The sequence below is a fragment of the Gymnodraco acuticeps genome, unplaced genomic scaffold (assembly GCF_902827175.1).
Source record: "Gymnodraco acuticeps unplaced genomic scaffold, fGymAcu1.1, whole genome shotgun sequence".
Taxonomy (NCBI): Eukaryota; Metazoa; Chordata; class Actinopteri; order Perciformes; family Bathydraconidae; genus Gymnodraco; species Gymnodraco acuticeps.
Genome location: NW_022992002.1, coordinates 140,001 through 155,188, shown reverse-complemented (window position 1 = coordinate 155,188; position 15,188 = coordinate 140,001). Strand labels below are relative to the sequence as shown.

Below are 15,188 nucleotides of genomic sequence, written 5' to 3'. Positions count from 1 at the left end.
TCTCTGTGAGTCTGGACTCTCTGTGAGTTTTGCTCTCTGTGAGTCTGAGCTCTCTGTGAGTCTGGACTCTCTGTGAGTTTTGCTCTCTGTGAGTCTGAGCTCTCTGTGAGTTTTGCTCTCTGTGAGTCTGAGCTCTCTGTGAGTTTTGCTCTCTGTGAGTCTGAGCTCTCTGTGAGTCTGAGCTCTCTGTGAGTCTGGGCTCTCTGTGAGTCTGAGCTCTCTGTGAGTCTGAGCTCTCTGTGAGTCTGAGCTCTCTGTGAGTCTGGGCTCTCTGTGAGTCTGAGCTCTCTGTGAGTCTGGGCTCTCTGTGAGTCTGGACTCTCTGTGAGTTTTGCTCTCTGTGAGTCTGAGCTCTCTGTGAGTTTTGCTCTCTGTGAGTCTGAGCTCTCTGTGAGTCTGAGCTCTCTGTGAGTCTGGGCTCTCTGTGAGTCTGAGCTCTCTGTGAGTCTGGGCTCTCTGTGAGTCTGGGCTCTCTGTGAGTTTTGCTCTCTGTGAGTCTGGCCTCTCTGTGAGTCTGGGCTCTCTGTGAGTCTGGGCTCTCTGTGAGTCTGGGCTCTCTGTGAGTCTGGGCTCTCTGTGAGTTTTGCTCTCTGTGAGTCTGGACTCTCTGTGAGTTTTGCTCTCTGTGAGTCTGGCCTCTCTGTGAGTCTGGGCTCTCTGTGAGTCTGGGCTCTCTGTGAGTCTGGGCTCTCTGTGAGTTTTGCTCTCTGTGAGTCTGGGCTCTCTGTGAGTCTGGACTCTCTGTGAGGTTTGCTCTCTGTGAGTCTGGGCTCTCTGTGAGTCTGGGCTCTCTGTGAGTTTTGCTCTCTGTGAGTCTGGGCTCTCTGTGAGCTTGGCTCCTCGCTGTGGCTCCTCACTGTGGCTCCTCACTGTGGCTCCTCACTGTGGCTCCTCGCTGTGGCTCCTCACTGTGGCTCCTCGCTGTGGACAGGCCCAGACTGCTCGCTCTGGCCTGTTGCTGGAGCCGTTCTTGGCGTCAGGGAATTGTCCTAATCCTATAAGGACACTTATTGTTTAATTTGTCATTTACATTTACTTTAATTTGGTTTCATTTGTGTTGTTTACATTAATTCAGATTTGGTGTATTTTGTTGTTTTCCTTTGTGTATCCTTCTGTCACAAACCTTCTGTCAGAACCCTAACATGTTATCCTGTGCCGGACAGGTGCTGTGGGCCTGAGGCGGCAGACTCCCTGGTGGTGGCAGTGGTTTCCTTCAAGTGTCCGTTTTGAGTGGTTAGCAATGTCACAGTGATTTAGTTTGGACCCCTTACTCCCCTTTTGTTAACGTGGTAAGTCCAGCCCTGACCGTTCCCCAAAGTGGGTATTTATTCAAATGTATGTGTGTGGTGTTTTTAGATATTTCTGCCCGAGGTGTGAAAGGAACCTGATTGTCCTTATCAGCATTAGACCTAGTTGTTGTAATTCCCTGGGGGCGAAACTCCCCCAGGTGGCGTGTCGGCACCAGACTTCTAACACCTAGCCGCTCCACCCCGCGACATACACTCCTGTAGATGTCTTTCCGTTAGAAGTGAATATATTTAAGGTAGTATGCAGATTTAAGCTGGTCTGATGGAGATGCTCACCGTGTGTCCTGGATATCCAGAATCTCCGACCACGCCTGATTCTCCGGAACTGCCCGAGTTCCCCTGCGTTCCAAACACCAAACAAATCACGATAAGCAGAAACAAAATACACTTAAAGCTCCCCTATCATACATCAGTATATCACAGGTCTCAGATATATCCAGAGCCTGTCTCTGATTGGCTGAAACACCAAACAGATCATTGCAGCATTACCCATAACCCCCTCTGTTTCAGCCCTGTTTCCAAAGTGCTGATTCTCTGTCTGTTACTTTAGATGAAAACAAGGAGCCCCTCCCCACGCCCCTCTGAGAGACATTTGGTTACAAATAACTCAATGGAGCTCTAGGAGGAGATTCAGGTGATAAGGGGGGGGGGGGGGGGTTACCTTGGTTACTGATTGGCTAATGGCTACACAAGACAAGACATCGTTATGACATCATAAAGTGGCCAAAATCTGATCAGCTCATTTTCAGACAGGTTTTTTATAGAAATGGATCAAAAAGAGAGAAAATCTTTGTTCCTGAAACTTTCAGAGTCTCTTTCCACAGAGGGGACACATGTTGATGTAGAAGAGACATGAAGAAGAGGGGACACATGTTGATGTAGAAGAGACATGAAGAAGAGGGGACCCATGTTGATGTAGGAGAGACATGAAGAAGAGGGGACACATGTTGATGTAGAAGAGACATGAAGAAGAGGGGACACATGTTGATGTAGAAGAGACATGAAGAAGAGAGGACACATGTTGATGTAGAAGAGACATGAAGAAGAGGGGACACGTGTTGATGAAGAAGAGACATGAAGAAGAGGGGACACATGGTGATGTAGAAGAGACATGAAGAAGAGGGGACACATGTTGATGTAGAAGAGACATGAAGAAGAGGGGACACATGTTGATGTAGAAGAGACATGAAGAAGAGGGGACACATGTTGATGTAGAAGAGACATGAAGAAGAGGGGACACATGTTGATGTAGAAGAGACATGAAGAAGAGGGGACACATGTTGATGTAGAAGAGACATGAAGAAGAGGGGACACATGTTGATGTAGAAGAGACATGAAGAAGAGGGGACACATGTTGATGTAGAAGACACATGAAGAAGAGGGGACACATGTTGATGTAGAAGAGACATGAGGAAGAGGGGACACATGTTGATGTAGAAGAGACATGAAGAAGAGGGGACACATGTTGATGTAGAAGAGACATGAAGAAGAGGGGACACATGTTGATGTAGAAGAGACATGAAGAAGAGGGGACACATGTTGATGTAGAAGAGACATGAGGAAGAGGGGACACATGTTGATGTAGAAGATACATGAAGAAGAGGGGACACATGTTGATGTAGAAGAGACATGAAGAAGAGGGGACACATGTTGATGTAGAAGAGACATGAAGAAGAGGGGACACATGTTGATGTAGAAGAGACATGAAGAAGAGGGGACACATGTTGATGTAGAAGAGACATGAAGAAGAGGGGACACATGTTGATGTAGAAGAGACATGAAGAAGAGGGGACACATGTTGATGAAGAAGAGACATGAAGAAGAGGGGACACATGTTGATGTAGAAGAGACATGAAGAAGAGGGGACAAATGTTGATGTAGAGAGACATGAAGAAGAGGGGACACATGTTGATGTAGAAGAGACATGAAGAAGAGGGGACACATGTTGATGTAGAAGAGACATGAAGAAGAGGGGACACATGTTGATGTAGAGAGACATGAAGAAGAGGGGACACATGTTGATGTAGAAGAGACATGGAGAAGAGGGGACACATGTTGATGTAGAAGAGACATGAAGAAGAGGGGGACACATGTTGATGTAGAAGAGACATGAAGAAGAGGGGGACACATGTTGATGTAGAAGAGACATGAAGAAGAGGGGACACATGTTGATGTAGAAGAGACATGAGGAAGAGGGGACACATGTTGATGTAGAAGAGACATGAGGAAGAGGGGACACATGTTGATGTAGAAGAGACATGAAGAAGAGGGGACACATGTTGATGTAGAAGAGACATGAAGAAGAGGGGACACATGTTGATGTAGAAGAGACATGAAGAAGAGGGGACACATGTTGATGTAGAAGAGACATGGAGAAGAGGGGACACATGTTGATGTAGAAGAGACATGAAGAAGAGGGGACACATGTTGATGTAGAAGAGACATGAAGAAGAGGGGACACATGTTGATGTAGAAGAGACATGAAGAAGAGGGGACACATGTTGATGTAGAAGAGACATGAGGAAGTGGATTTTAGCTGTAAGGACTCACGCCTCGCCCGACGTTCCCTTTCCTCCCGGGCTCCCCTCCGGGTCCCTGCAGGCCGCTCTCTCCCTGAACACAGAAATAGTTGTATTCATTAATTTAGCGTTTCATCGTTTAATGACATCGTGATTACGAATGGAGATATTTCATATGAAAGTGTTCATCAGGGAAAACTCACCGTCAGCCCGGGGTAACCAGGAAAACCTGGATCTCCCTTCAACCAGAAACACATTTTAAATGTAATGTTATTAATGCACTCAAACAGAACAAGACACGACTAAATGTTTGCAACATATTAACATCTAACTTTATCATGTTTTAATACGTGATATGAATCAGGGGAGAAAGCGTCCCCTACCTTTCCTCCATTCGGCCCTGCAGGTCCATACCCGTCTTTACCGTCCTGACCCTGAGACACACACACACACACACACACACATACATATGAGAAACACACTTTGTATTACTGCGACATACTCACACACACACACACACACACACACACACACACACACACACATACATATGAGAAACACACTTTGTATTACTGCGACATACTCACACACACACACACACACACACACACACACACACACACACACACACACACACACACACACACACACACACACACACACACTTTGAACTTCTGCCACACACTCATCCACACACACACACACACGCAACACACACAGAAATCAGAAACACACTTTGAACTACTGCCACACACACACACACACACACACACACACACACACACACACACACACACACACACACACACACACACACACACACACACACACACACACACACACACACACACACACACACACACACACACACACACACACACACACACACACACACACACTGACCGGCATGCCTCTGGGCCCCTGGGACCCTGCGACCCCCTTCCCTCCTGGATCTCCTGGTTGGCCCTTCAACACAAACGCTCAGAGTCACATTTACAGCACGACACCAAGGCTGCCTGTAATCATCGTCTGTCGGTCAAAAAACTTGCATATTTTTCACATTTCTGCTTCGAAAAAGGACCAAAATCCGTCTGTCAGTCACACAGTTAGAGTTAGAGCTTTGAAATGGCTCCTATATACTCCTATACAAAACATGTGCAATATGTAATATATCTGCCTTGTGTTTGTTTGTTTTGCCTTCCTCTGTGTTTGGCTATGGAGTATTTTTAAATAGGGGTGTAACAGTGTAACTATGGTGTAATATGAGGGTTAGGGTGGTGTTACATGGGTGTATAATGGGTTTAATAACCATGTAATAACAGTTTAATAAGGGTTTGATAACAGTGTAATTAGGGTTTGATAACATGGGTGTAATAATGGAGTATTTTTAAATTAAATGTAGTTGTGGGCGTTTCTACGTTTGATCAGATTTCTTTATTTACATCCGTCAGTCAGTCAGTATTACTCTGGCTTCCTGAACCCGGTTTGTGTTTTATGGATGATTTGTGTGTGTGTGTGTGTGTGTGTCACCTTCTGTCCGTTGGCTCCTTGCCGCCCCACGGACCCCTGGCCTCCAGCTGTCCCCGGGCCTCCCTGCAGGAAGACAGGAGAGAACGTTGGGAATCATTTTAATCACAAAACACGAGGAGAGAGAATGTCATATCCAGAGCGCCCTCATATTTGATCCTGAAATATAAATGAAGGGTTCAAATTTGTTTACATAAAAAGAAAATGTGCACAAGCCCTTATCCTCTTCCGTAGAAACATATTCCCAGTCAGCTGTTACACAATATGCCGTTAATCTTCCCGGCGACACTTCTTCCACCCAATTAGTCATTTGGAAGGAATGAGTTATTTATGTGGCTGAGTTCATACCTCGACCTCATGAGTAAAGGTCGTTTTCAGGGCGGGTCAGATCTATAAAACATGGGGATATTTCCGTCCACTTCCCAAATCTGTTCAGAGTTATTGTCTGTAAATAACTGAGAGGAAGCATGTCTGAGCCCCAGCTGCGAGGCGGGTCAGATTCAGGATTTACAACTCGCAGCGTCATTAAAGTGTCAAATCTGAAACCCACAGAATGAACCGACACTTCCTCGCGCTGCAGGATAAACGTTCATCTGTCGAGCATTAAGGACCAATCAATGCCCCCGAGGGACCAAGAGGAGGAGTTCTACCGCTGCTGTGTCTTTGGCTGGAAAAGTGTTTGGATCGGTTCGAGCGATAGAACTATTAACGAAGCACTTATATACTAATAAAGGACTGGCTTATCTAAAGCCAGTTGAGTAGCACTTGAAATGTTTGGCTCTATGAAACCTGATGTACTTATATGATTCTGTTTTCTTCAAGGTTGTGTCTTCCTGGTCGAATGTACTTATTGTAAGTCGCTTTGGATAAAAGCGTCAGCTAAATGTAATGTAATGTAATGTAATGTAATGTAATGTAATGTAATGTAATGTAAAGTAATGTAATGTTCTAATCTGCTGCTGTTAGTCCTACTCAGAGGAAGCAGAACACTTTGACAGGTGGTCTGTTTCCAGATTTAGAGTCCTGCTGGGAAATGTAGAGGACCCCAAAGTGTGATGATAGAAATGTACAGTAGGGTCTCCAGCTCATAGAAACTGCCGGATGCTAACCTGCAGATGTTGGGACATTAACACTATGAGCAAAAATGTTGTTAATTAGCATTATTAAGGATTGTAGTGGACTTTACTTAAACAAGTGTCTGATTTGGACAGTGCTGGAGGTTAGTGAGGATGCTTAATCCATTTCTGACATTTTCTGGATCAACGATGTCAGTTTGAACCAGAAAGAGGACGTATCTGTTCTCTGTGGACTGATTTTTGATTAATTTTGGGACGATTTGGAAGATTTACGGGACTCTGGATGATCTGGATCGGACAGATTGCTTATTTATTTGAAAAACAAGTGTCCACAGTAGAGGTAATAAGTTCATCGTGTGCTCTCTATGTCCAATGGTCCAACTCTACTCATGGTAGTCAGAATCAGTCCACAGAGAGAACAGGTATGACCACTCTCTGGTTGAAACTGCTATTTATGATCCAGAACATGTCAGAAATGGATTCAGCCTCAAGAACCCCCAAAACCGTCCGAATATGTCCCAAAAGGATATCATGAGTTTCATTTGAGTGAACGCTGCCATGGTAACCGTGCACATTGCTCAACACATGCAGGCTAGCATCCGGCTGCACGGTCCCAGCCAGCATGTTGATGTGTCATTATTCCTGTTCTCGCTTCAGTTCCAGCTTTCCTGCCCTTGATTGAACTCCACCTGCTTCCCATCATCATCCCTCCCGCTGTCGACGTCCACATTCCCTCAGTGCCAGTTCGTCTTTGTTCACATCGCATCACATGTCACTTGTTAGACGCTTTTATCCAAAGCGACTTCAATACTGAGGGCAATCCCCACAGGAGCACTTTGGGGTGAAGAGTCTCAGGGACACAACGACATGCTGACTGCAGTGGGGTTTGAACCTGTGACCCCCTGATCCCAACACCAAGGCACCACCCACTGCACCACACGCCCCCTGCACCTTATTCCTACTAGTATCTTGATTCCTCGTGTCCTGACCCTGCTTCGTGTCCTGACCCTGCTTCGTGTCCTGCTTCGTGTCCTGACCCTGCTTCGTGTCCTGACCCTGCTTCGTGTCCTGCTTCGTGTCCTGACCCTGCTTCGTGTCCTGACCCTGCTTCGTGTCCTGCTTCGTGTCCTGCTTCGTGTCCTGCTTCCTGTCCTGCTTCGTGTCCTGCTTCGTGTCCTGCTTCGTGTCCTAACCCTCGTGCGTTTTGGTTGCCTTACCGACTGATCTCCCGTGTACCGAACCTCTGCTATAAAGAACCTTTTGCAACCCAAGCCTCTGTCCCCGAGTCGTGCTATTGAGTCCTCTACTGGTGTTCCTTCAGTCGTTCCTCCGGCAGGTTAGCATGGACGCTGCTGGAGACCCGACTTCACACTTCTATCTTTGGGTCACTCCACATGTCAGGGCTCTAAGCTGGAAACTGCACTCGATAACAAACACTAAACTCAACCTGCTCTTCAACTGTCTTTTAATAATCCACCGGAGCATGTGCACTCACCTGAAGTCCAGGCGGGCCAGCGAGTCCTCTCGGTCCAGGTTGACCTCTGACCCCTCTGAGACCCTGCAGACAAAACATGGATTCATTTAACAATATGAAAACATGTTGTTTTTCATTTGCATTATTCATTAAAAAAGCCACATGCAGGAAACACCGTGGCAGACGCTCACACACACCAGCAGGAGCAGGTGCGTGAGAGGGAATGAAACAAATCCAAAACAGAGCAGATATTTAAATATTAAATAAATAACATGAAGGTTATTCAGGATGAGTTTCGAGCTCTGTCTGTCAATTCTTCCAAATATACCAAACATGCTTATTTTCACTAAGATCAGAATCAGAACACTTCTGTGATGACTCCATCTTAAAAAGACATACAAATGAAACGTATAGATTATAGATATGTATAACATGAGGCTCTGCAAGGGAAGATCAATGGATACTTTTTTGCAATAATACTAAATATTAAAATGTATTTCCCCCCCCCCCCTATATACTCGCTCACCTGTGGACCTGAAGCACCGGCGACGCCTTGGAGTCCCAGAACTCCAGGCTGTCCAGGTGCACCCTGCAGGAGGACACACACACACACACACACACACACACACACACACACACACACACACACACACACACACACACACACACACACACACACACACACACACACACACACACACACACACACACACACACACAGTACGGTTGGGTATCATTTTGATCTTGTTAACGACTCTGGTTCTCTGAGAGGTCAAAATACGCCAAAAACGTCCTAAAATAGGTATTTATGAAAACCTTTTGTTACATTTCTTTTCATATTTACAAATCATATCATTCATTGCCGTGTGAGTGAGTGTGTGTGAGTGAGTGTGTGTGAGTGAGTGTGTGTGAGTGAGTGTGAGTGAGTGTGTGTGAGTGAGTGTGAGTGTGAGTGAGTGTGTGTGGTGAGTGTGAGTGTGTGAGTGAGTGTGTGTGGACGTGAGGTAGTGTGTGGTGTTGAGTGGTGTGCGTGTGGTGCGTGTGGTGTGTCGTGCGTGTGCGTGCGTGTGTGTGTGCGTGCGTGTGTGTGCGTGTGCGTGCGTGTGCGTTGCGTCTATGTGTTGTGCGTGTGTGTTGTGCGTAGTGCTCGTGTGAGTGTGAAATGTGTGTGTGTGTGTGTGTGTGTGAGTGTGTGTGAGAGTGTGAGTGTGTATATGTGTGTGTGTGTGTGAGTGAGTGTGTGTGCGTGTGAGAGTGTGAGTGTGTGTGTGTGTGTGCATGTGTGCATGTGTGTGTGTGTGTGGTGTGTGTGGTGTGTGTGTGTGTGTGTGTGTGTGTGTGTGTGTATGTGTGTGTGCGTGCGTGCGGTGGTGTGTGTGTGTGGTGTGTGTGTGAATGTGTGTGTGTGTGTGTGTGTGTGTGTGTGTGTGTGTGTTTGTGTGTGTGTGTGTGTATGCAGAGTGAGTTCTTCTCACCTTCTCACCCAGCGGCCCTCTTCTCCCGTCTGGACCCTGAACAGCAGCAAACACAACATTTGAAGAGTGATGCAGAGTAACTCGTTAACACACTCTAACCCTCCCATGCTCACTGGATACTCGCTCACGTCTCAGCGACTAATGGAGATACATTCTTTTGAAACGAGTCAAGAAACATAAATAAGATAAACCTTTATTCATTCCTGTTAGAAAAAGGTTGCAACTCAAGGGAGGACAGCTAGGAGTTTACACAAGAATAATAACAATTAAAAAAGGAACAGTATATATATATATATATATATATATATATACTGAACAGTATATATATATATATATATATATATATATATACTGTTGGGTATAAAACAGCTGTAATAATAGTATAAACGGGGTCTAAGTTAGAAAATCAACTAATGTTCCTACTGAGTTCCCATTGAAGGGAAAAGGAGGAGTTGCTCTGCAGATTTGCAGGAATGAGACGAGCTGAAATCCTGAAAGCATCAAACTGGGAAATGCAACTTTAACTGGGTTGCAAAGCAAACCATTTGATTTCAATAAGGTCTTGTAGCAAATCACAACATTGAGTATTACTGGAAGGGAAATAGAAGCCCAAACATACGCCTGTACCAATAACAAGTAAACTGTCACACTGTTACTAAATGGTGTTTAGCACAGAGACATGTCACTACAGAATCTCACCGAGTTTCCAACGACTCCGCTCTCCCCGAGTCGCCCGTCCACACCGGGGCCCCCCTGTGGATTCAAGCACAAAAACATCTGAGCAAACTCATGGACCATGATTCGCTTTTTCTCACGCCGTGGTTCTCCCAAACCCGGGTGCTGAAGATAACAGCTGTGATAACACGTGCACAGCAGACAGCTGCTAGTAAAGATTCTTCTTCTCACCGGTAACCCAGGGTTCCCAGGTTCTCCTTTGGCTCCTGGGCTGGTGTTATCAGCGCCGGGCTCCCCCTGCACTCAGAGGAAACACACACACACACACACACACACACACACACACACACACACACACACACACACACACACACACACACACACACACACACACACACACACACACACACACACACACACACACACACAGAGTTTCGTTTAGACGAGCCTCCAGCTGTGTTTGGACGTTTCCCTGTTATTGGATCTACTCTCTAGAGTCTAGACATTAATGATGTTTAGAATGTGACACAGAGACATAGCATGAGTTAGTGTGAGTGTGTGTGTGTGTGTGTGTGTGTGTGTGTGTGTGTGTGTGTGTGTGTGTGTGTTGCTTTAAACTTTGTATATCTTGTTTTGCCTTAAGATAAACAAACTCCCTCGTTTGTGGTCGTGAATGTTTCCTCGGGGACTGCTCTCCCTCCTCTCCAATAAGCTACTCACATTCACACCATCTACATAGCTTAAACACTAAAGCATCACATTCAATGAAACACAACAAATGAATGACTTCTCAGAAATCCACGGCTAAGTCAAACATTTGGGTTCGCCAAATCCCTCTACAATCTGCAGAAGTCTCTCAATCCTCTTCATTGGAAACAGCAGAGCAGAGAACCTCACCCTGCACACTAACACGTGCTATTCTGAATACATGTTGGACACATCTCATGCAAACAGAAGAAGAGACTTTTAAACATTATTTAAGATCAGCTGTTTTTTTGGATATGTGCAAAAATCTAAGCACTGATTTGTATAGTATTCGTTTATTAGTCCCCGAGGGGAAAATGGGTTGCAGCACATCACAGAGGCATTTAAAAAGTTAAGACAATACGTCACTGACAACAACACAGACACAGATAAAGACATAAGAAAACCAGATATCGGCAGACATGACAAGCGGCCAATAGCCCCTCATTTGCGAAATAGGGGGGACAGGGCCAGACCAGCTGGGTAAACAGTGCGTCCTAGCCATCGTTGATTCAGGAGTTTGATGGCTTGTGGGACGAAAGACAGCCTCGATCTCTTCTTTTTGAAATAAGGGGCACGATATCTCCGCCCGGATGGCAACAGTTCAAAGTAAGAGGCGAGAGGGGGCCTCAAATTTAAAACTCTGTCCTTGTATAAGCTTTCTATATTAGCAAATGAGATTCCTGTCAATTTACTGGACAATGTTACGGCCCTCCTGACCGACTTTTTATGAGCCTCAGTTGCGTTGCCGAACCAGCATATAATGCCGAAGGAGAGCACACTTTCGATAAAAGCATGATAAAACATCTTCACCTTTCTGTTGCCGACATTAAAAGACAATAATTTACGTAAAGTTGTTCAGGCAGAATGGGTGTGTCTTGTGTTTACATGTGGCTAGTTGTAAATGGGCCTCGTAGTGTACTGAAGAGCGTCAGGGCCACATGTGAACATGTTTTTGAGATCTGACCAAAAGTAAAGTCAGAATTCTGAGGAAATTGAAAAATCTGAAAATCTCACAATTCTGACTTTTTCTTTTTCAGAATTCAGAAGAGTCAGATTTTAGAATAGAATAAAGTAAAAACTATTTATAAGAATGTTTGACTTGCTGTCCGTCGAATTTCCACTTCAATCTCCAATTTCTGAGAAAGAAATTGGAATTCTGGGAGAATCTTTTTTGCTTTCTTCTGTTTTAAAAATCTGACTTTTCTCAGAATTCTGACTTTAATACAAAATATATATGTATATTTTTGAAAGATCTCACAATTCTTAATTTATTTCTCAGAGTTCTGACTTTTTTTTAAGAATTCTGAGATTTTTTTAAACTTAAAGTCAGAATATATTTGACCGGCAGGTGGCATGTGAATATTTATTGCTTTTGTCTGTTTATTTTAAATGATATTTATAACCCAGGTGCAATGCCTTAATTGATGTGTGATGTTCAAAATGTTTCCATCATTAATAAAAAAGAGATTTAAAGACGTTTGACTCACCGGATCTCCTCTCAGTCCTCGCTGTCCTTTAAGTCCCGCCTCCCCTCTGATGCCCCGGATACCCTGTGGACAGAAACACCTGTCAATCAACAGCTCCACCAATGAGAAGGCTTCAATTCCTCTAATCTACCTGGAGACACTGTGTTCAACGTGCTCATTTAAATAAAAAACATTACGTTATATTGTTAAATTATTATATATAAACATATCTGCAAACTGTTACATTATTATAAGACAATTTCAAGTCATATAATTGATTAAAATGTACACAAATGAACAACAAAATTAAATAATAGTGATTAATTATCTGTATTGCTCATTTAACATCAATATCTATACATTATAAATTCTACAATTATTATATAATGAAATGGTTTACTGAGTTTCCTGTGCGTCCAAGCTCTCCCCGAGCTCCGTCTCTCCCCGCGAGTCCCTGCAGACAGAACAGAAACACACTGAGAATCCACCACACACACACACACACACACACACACACACACACACACACACACACACACACACACACACACACGCCCTATTCTGCTTCTTGTGTTGTTCCCTCTCCTGAGGTTGTAGTGCATGTAAATGGTCTGCAGAGGCTAAAATCCTGTGTTCCCTCCCTGAAACGCCTCAAATGGACTCCTTCGTTTACTTCCGGAACACAGTGACATCACTATGTTACACTTGCGCTCCTATTGGCTATCAATCCAACACCTTTTTGGTGATAGGCTAAGGGGCGGGACATCTCTAAAGGGCCCCTTTAAAGCTTTACACTGTTCGGTCGAGCCCCTTTAACCTGAAAGCCTTTCTTTGTAATGCAGCCTACCCTGAGACCCTTTAACCTGATCATTGCACATTTTAGCTGCAACCATTATTTTATCGCTTTTATGAATTGTTTAGTTTTTGTTCATGCTTTTAATGATGTGTTAAATGCCTATGTGAAGCACTTTGAATTGCCTCTGTGTCTCAAAATGTGCTATAAAATAAAGTAACCGTGAACCTTGGACCTTAGGAAGCACAGATATCTCTGGAAGTGATGGTCAAACTAGGGATGGGAACGATTCATCGAATATTCAAAATGATTCAGGTATGAGAATATGAGTTATGGGAGGGGTGCCTAAGTTGATTACATATGATCAAATGGAATAATTCAATGTATGCGACAGAGCCATAGCTAAGTGTGTTGGGTCTAAAGGTGTGTTTCGCTCACCGGTCCCTCACAGCGGGCAGAGCTGCAGGTGCTGATCTCTCTCTCGCGTCCGGTTATAGTTATATTTCACTTTTTTAAAACTATTTTTCTTTTTGTATTTACTTTTTAATATTTACTTGCACTATATTTTTCTGTTTTTCTGTATTATTGTGTTGCACTGTTTGAGAAGCCTGTGACCTAAGATTTTCATCGACATAACTACTAGCTATGTTCGTATGACAAATAAAGAACCTTGAACCTTGAACTTGTGTTTATGTCCAAATCCATCAGATCTAGTTCTAGCCAATGATATGGCTGCTGCCCCTCCCTGCACGCAGACCACGCAGACTCAAACCTCATCTTATGTCCAAATCCATCAGATCTAGTTCTAGCCAATGATATGGCTGCTGCCCCTCCCTGCATGCAGACCATGCAGACTCAAACCTCATCTTATGTCCAAATCCATCAGATCTAGTTCTAGCCAATGATATGGCTGCTGCCCCTCCCTGCATGCAGACCACGCAGACTCAAACCTCATCTTATGTCCAAATCCATCAGATCTAGTTCTAGCCAATGATATGGCTGCTGCCCCTCCCTGCATGCAGACCATGCAGACTCAAACCTCATCTTATGTCCAAATCCATCAGATCTAGTTCTAGCCAATGATATGGCTGCTGCCCCTCCCTGCATGCAGACCACGCAGACTCAAACCTCATCTTATGTCCAAATCCATCAGATCTAGTTCTAGCCAATGATATGGCTGCTGCCCCTCCCTGCACGCAGACCACGCAGACTCAAACCTCATCTTATGTCCAAATCCATCAGATCTAGTTCTAGCCAATGATATGGCTGCTGCCCCTCCCTGCACGCAGACCACGCAGACTCAAACCTCATCTTATGTCCAAATCCATCAGATCTAGTTCTAGCCAATGATATGGCTGCTGCCCCTCCCTGCACGCAGACCACGCAGACTCAAACCTCATCTTATGTCCAAATCCATCAGATCTAGTTCTAGCCAATGATATGGCTGCTGCCCCTCCCTGCACGCAGACCACGCAGACTCAAACCTCATCTTATGCCCACATTCCAGCTGAGAGGGTCTTCTCTACAGCTGGCCTGATTGTGAATCGCCTCTCCCCTGAGTAGACATGCTCATATTCTTAAAGAATAATGAGTATTGAATAGCTGCATTCTGTGCATAGGCCCTGCTATAGGTTGTTGATCTCTGTTGTCACGGGTTACGTTACCCTAACCCGTCATGTTGTTCGTGTTTGATCCCTCTTTCATTTAAAAACCAAGTTATGTTTTAAGCATGAAAGCTGTAGCCTATAGCTGTCAACTGTTCAAACTGTGATCACCAGTTCAAGACATTTGATGAATTCGACTTCGATCTATTCTTATTTGAACATGGATTTATTTATTTCAAAATTAAATTCTTTTTTTTAACTTTTTATAGGATATTTACATTTCGGTGAATCGGATAACCATTTTTTTGGGGGTCGAATATCCGAATATACATTTGCTTTCAAATTCCCATCCCTAGGTCAAACTGAGTGTAACTTTTGTGAACCTAATAGTGAAGATCACGTGATGATGTGTGTGTTTGCTTCAGCTCGTACCTGCTCTCCGTCCACTCCGTCCAGACCGTTCTCTCCGTCCTCGCCCTGTTCGGCAGAAACATCAATCATTTCCCCTGATAACGTTTGTGTCTC

The 15,188-nt window shown here is 44.5% G+C and overlaps 1 protein-coding gene across 3 annotated transcripts in view; it reads right to left on the bottom strand.

The window, feature by feature from the left end:
• col6a4a (collagen, type VI, alpha 4a) overlaps positions 1 to 15,188 on the bottom strand; it is an 80,479-nt gene that overhangs the window by 19,164 nt on the left and 46,127 nt on the right. For all 3 annotated transcript variants that reach the window (XM_034201294.1, XM_034201295.1, XM_034201297.1), the window contains 14 exons: positions 15,096 to 15,140; positions 12,667 to 12,720; positions 12,288 to 12,350; positions 10,285 to 10,350; positions 10,078 to 10,131; positions 9,379 to 9,414; positions 8,430 to 8,492; positions 7,925 to 7,987; positions 5,357 to 5,419; positions 4,730 to 4,792; positions 4,210 to 4,260; positions 4,030 to 4,065; positions 3,858 to 3,920; positions 1,584 to 1,646 (listed from right to left, as the gene is read on the bottom strand). In XM_034201294.1, coding sequence (XP_034057185.1) covers positions 1,584 to 1,646; positions 3,858 to 3,920; positions 4,030 to 4,065; positions 4,210 to 4,260; positions 4,730 to 4,792; positions 5,357 to 5,419; positions 7,925 to 7,987; positions 8,430 to 8,492; positions 9,379 to 9,414; positions 10,078 to 10,131; positions 10,285 to 10,350; positions 12,288 to 12,350; positions 12,667 to 12,720; positions 15,096 to 15,140 — 783 coding nt within the window. The remainder of the gene's footprint in view (positions 1 to 1,583; positions 1,647 to 3,857; positions 3,921 to 4,029; positions 4,066 to 4,209; positions 4,261 to 4,729; positions 4,793 to 5,356; positions 5,420 to 7,924; positions 7,988 to 8,429; positions 8,493 to 9,378; positions 9,415 to 10,077; positions 10,132 to 10,284; positions 10,351 to 12,287; positions 12,351 to 12,666; positions 12,721 to 15,095; positions 15,141 to 15,188) is intronic.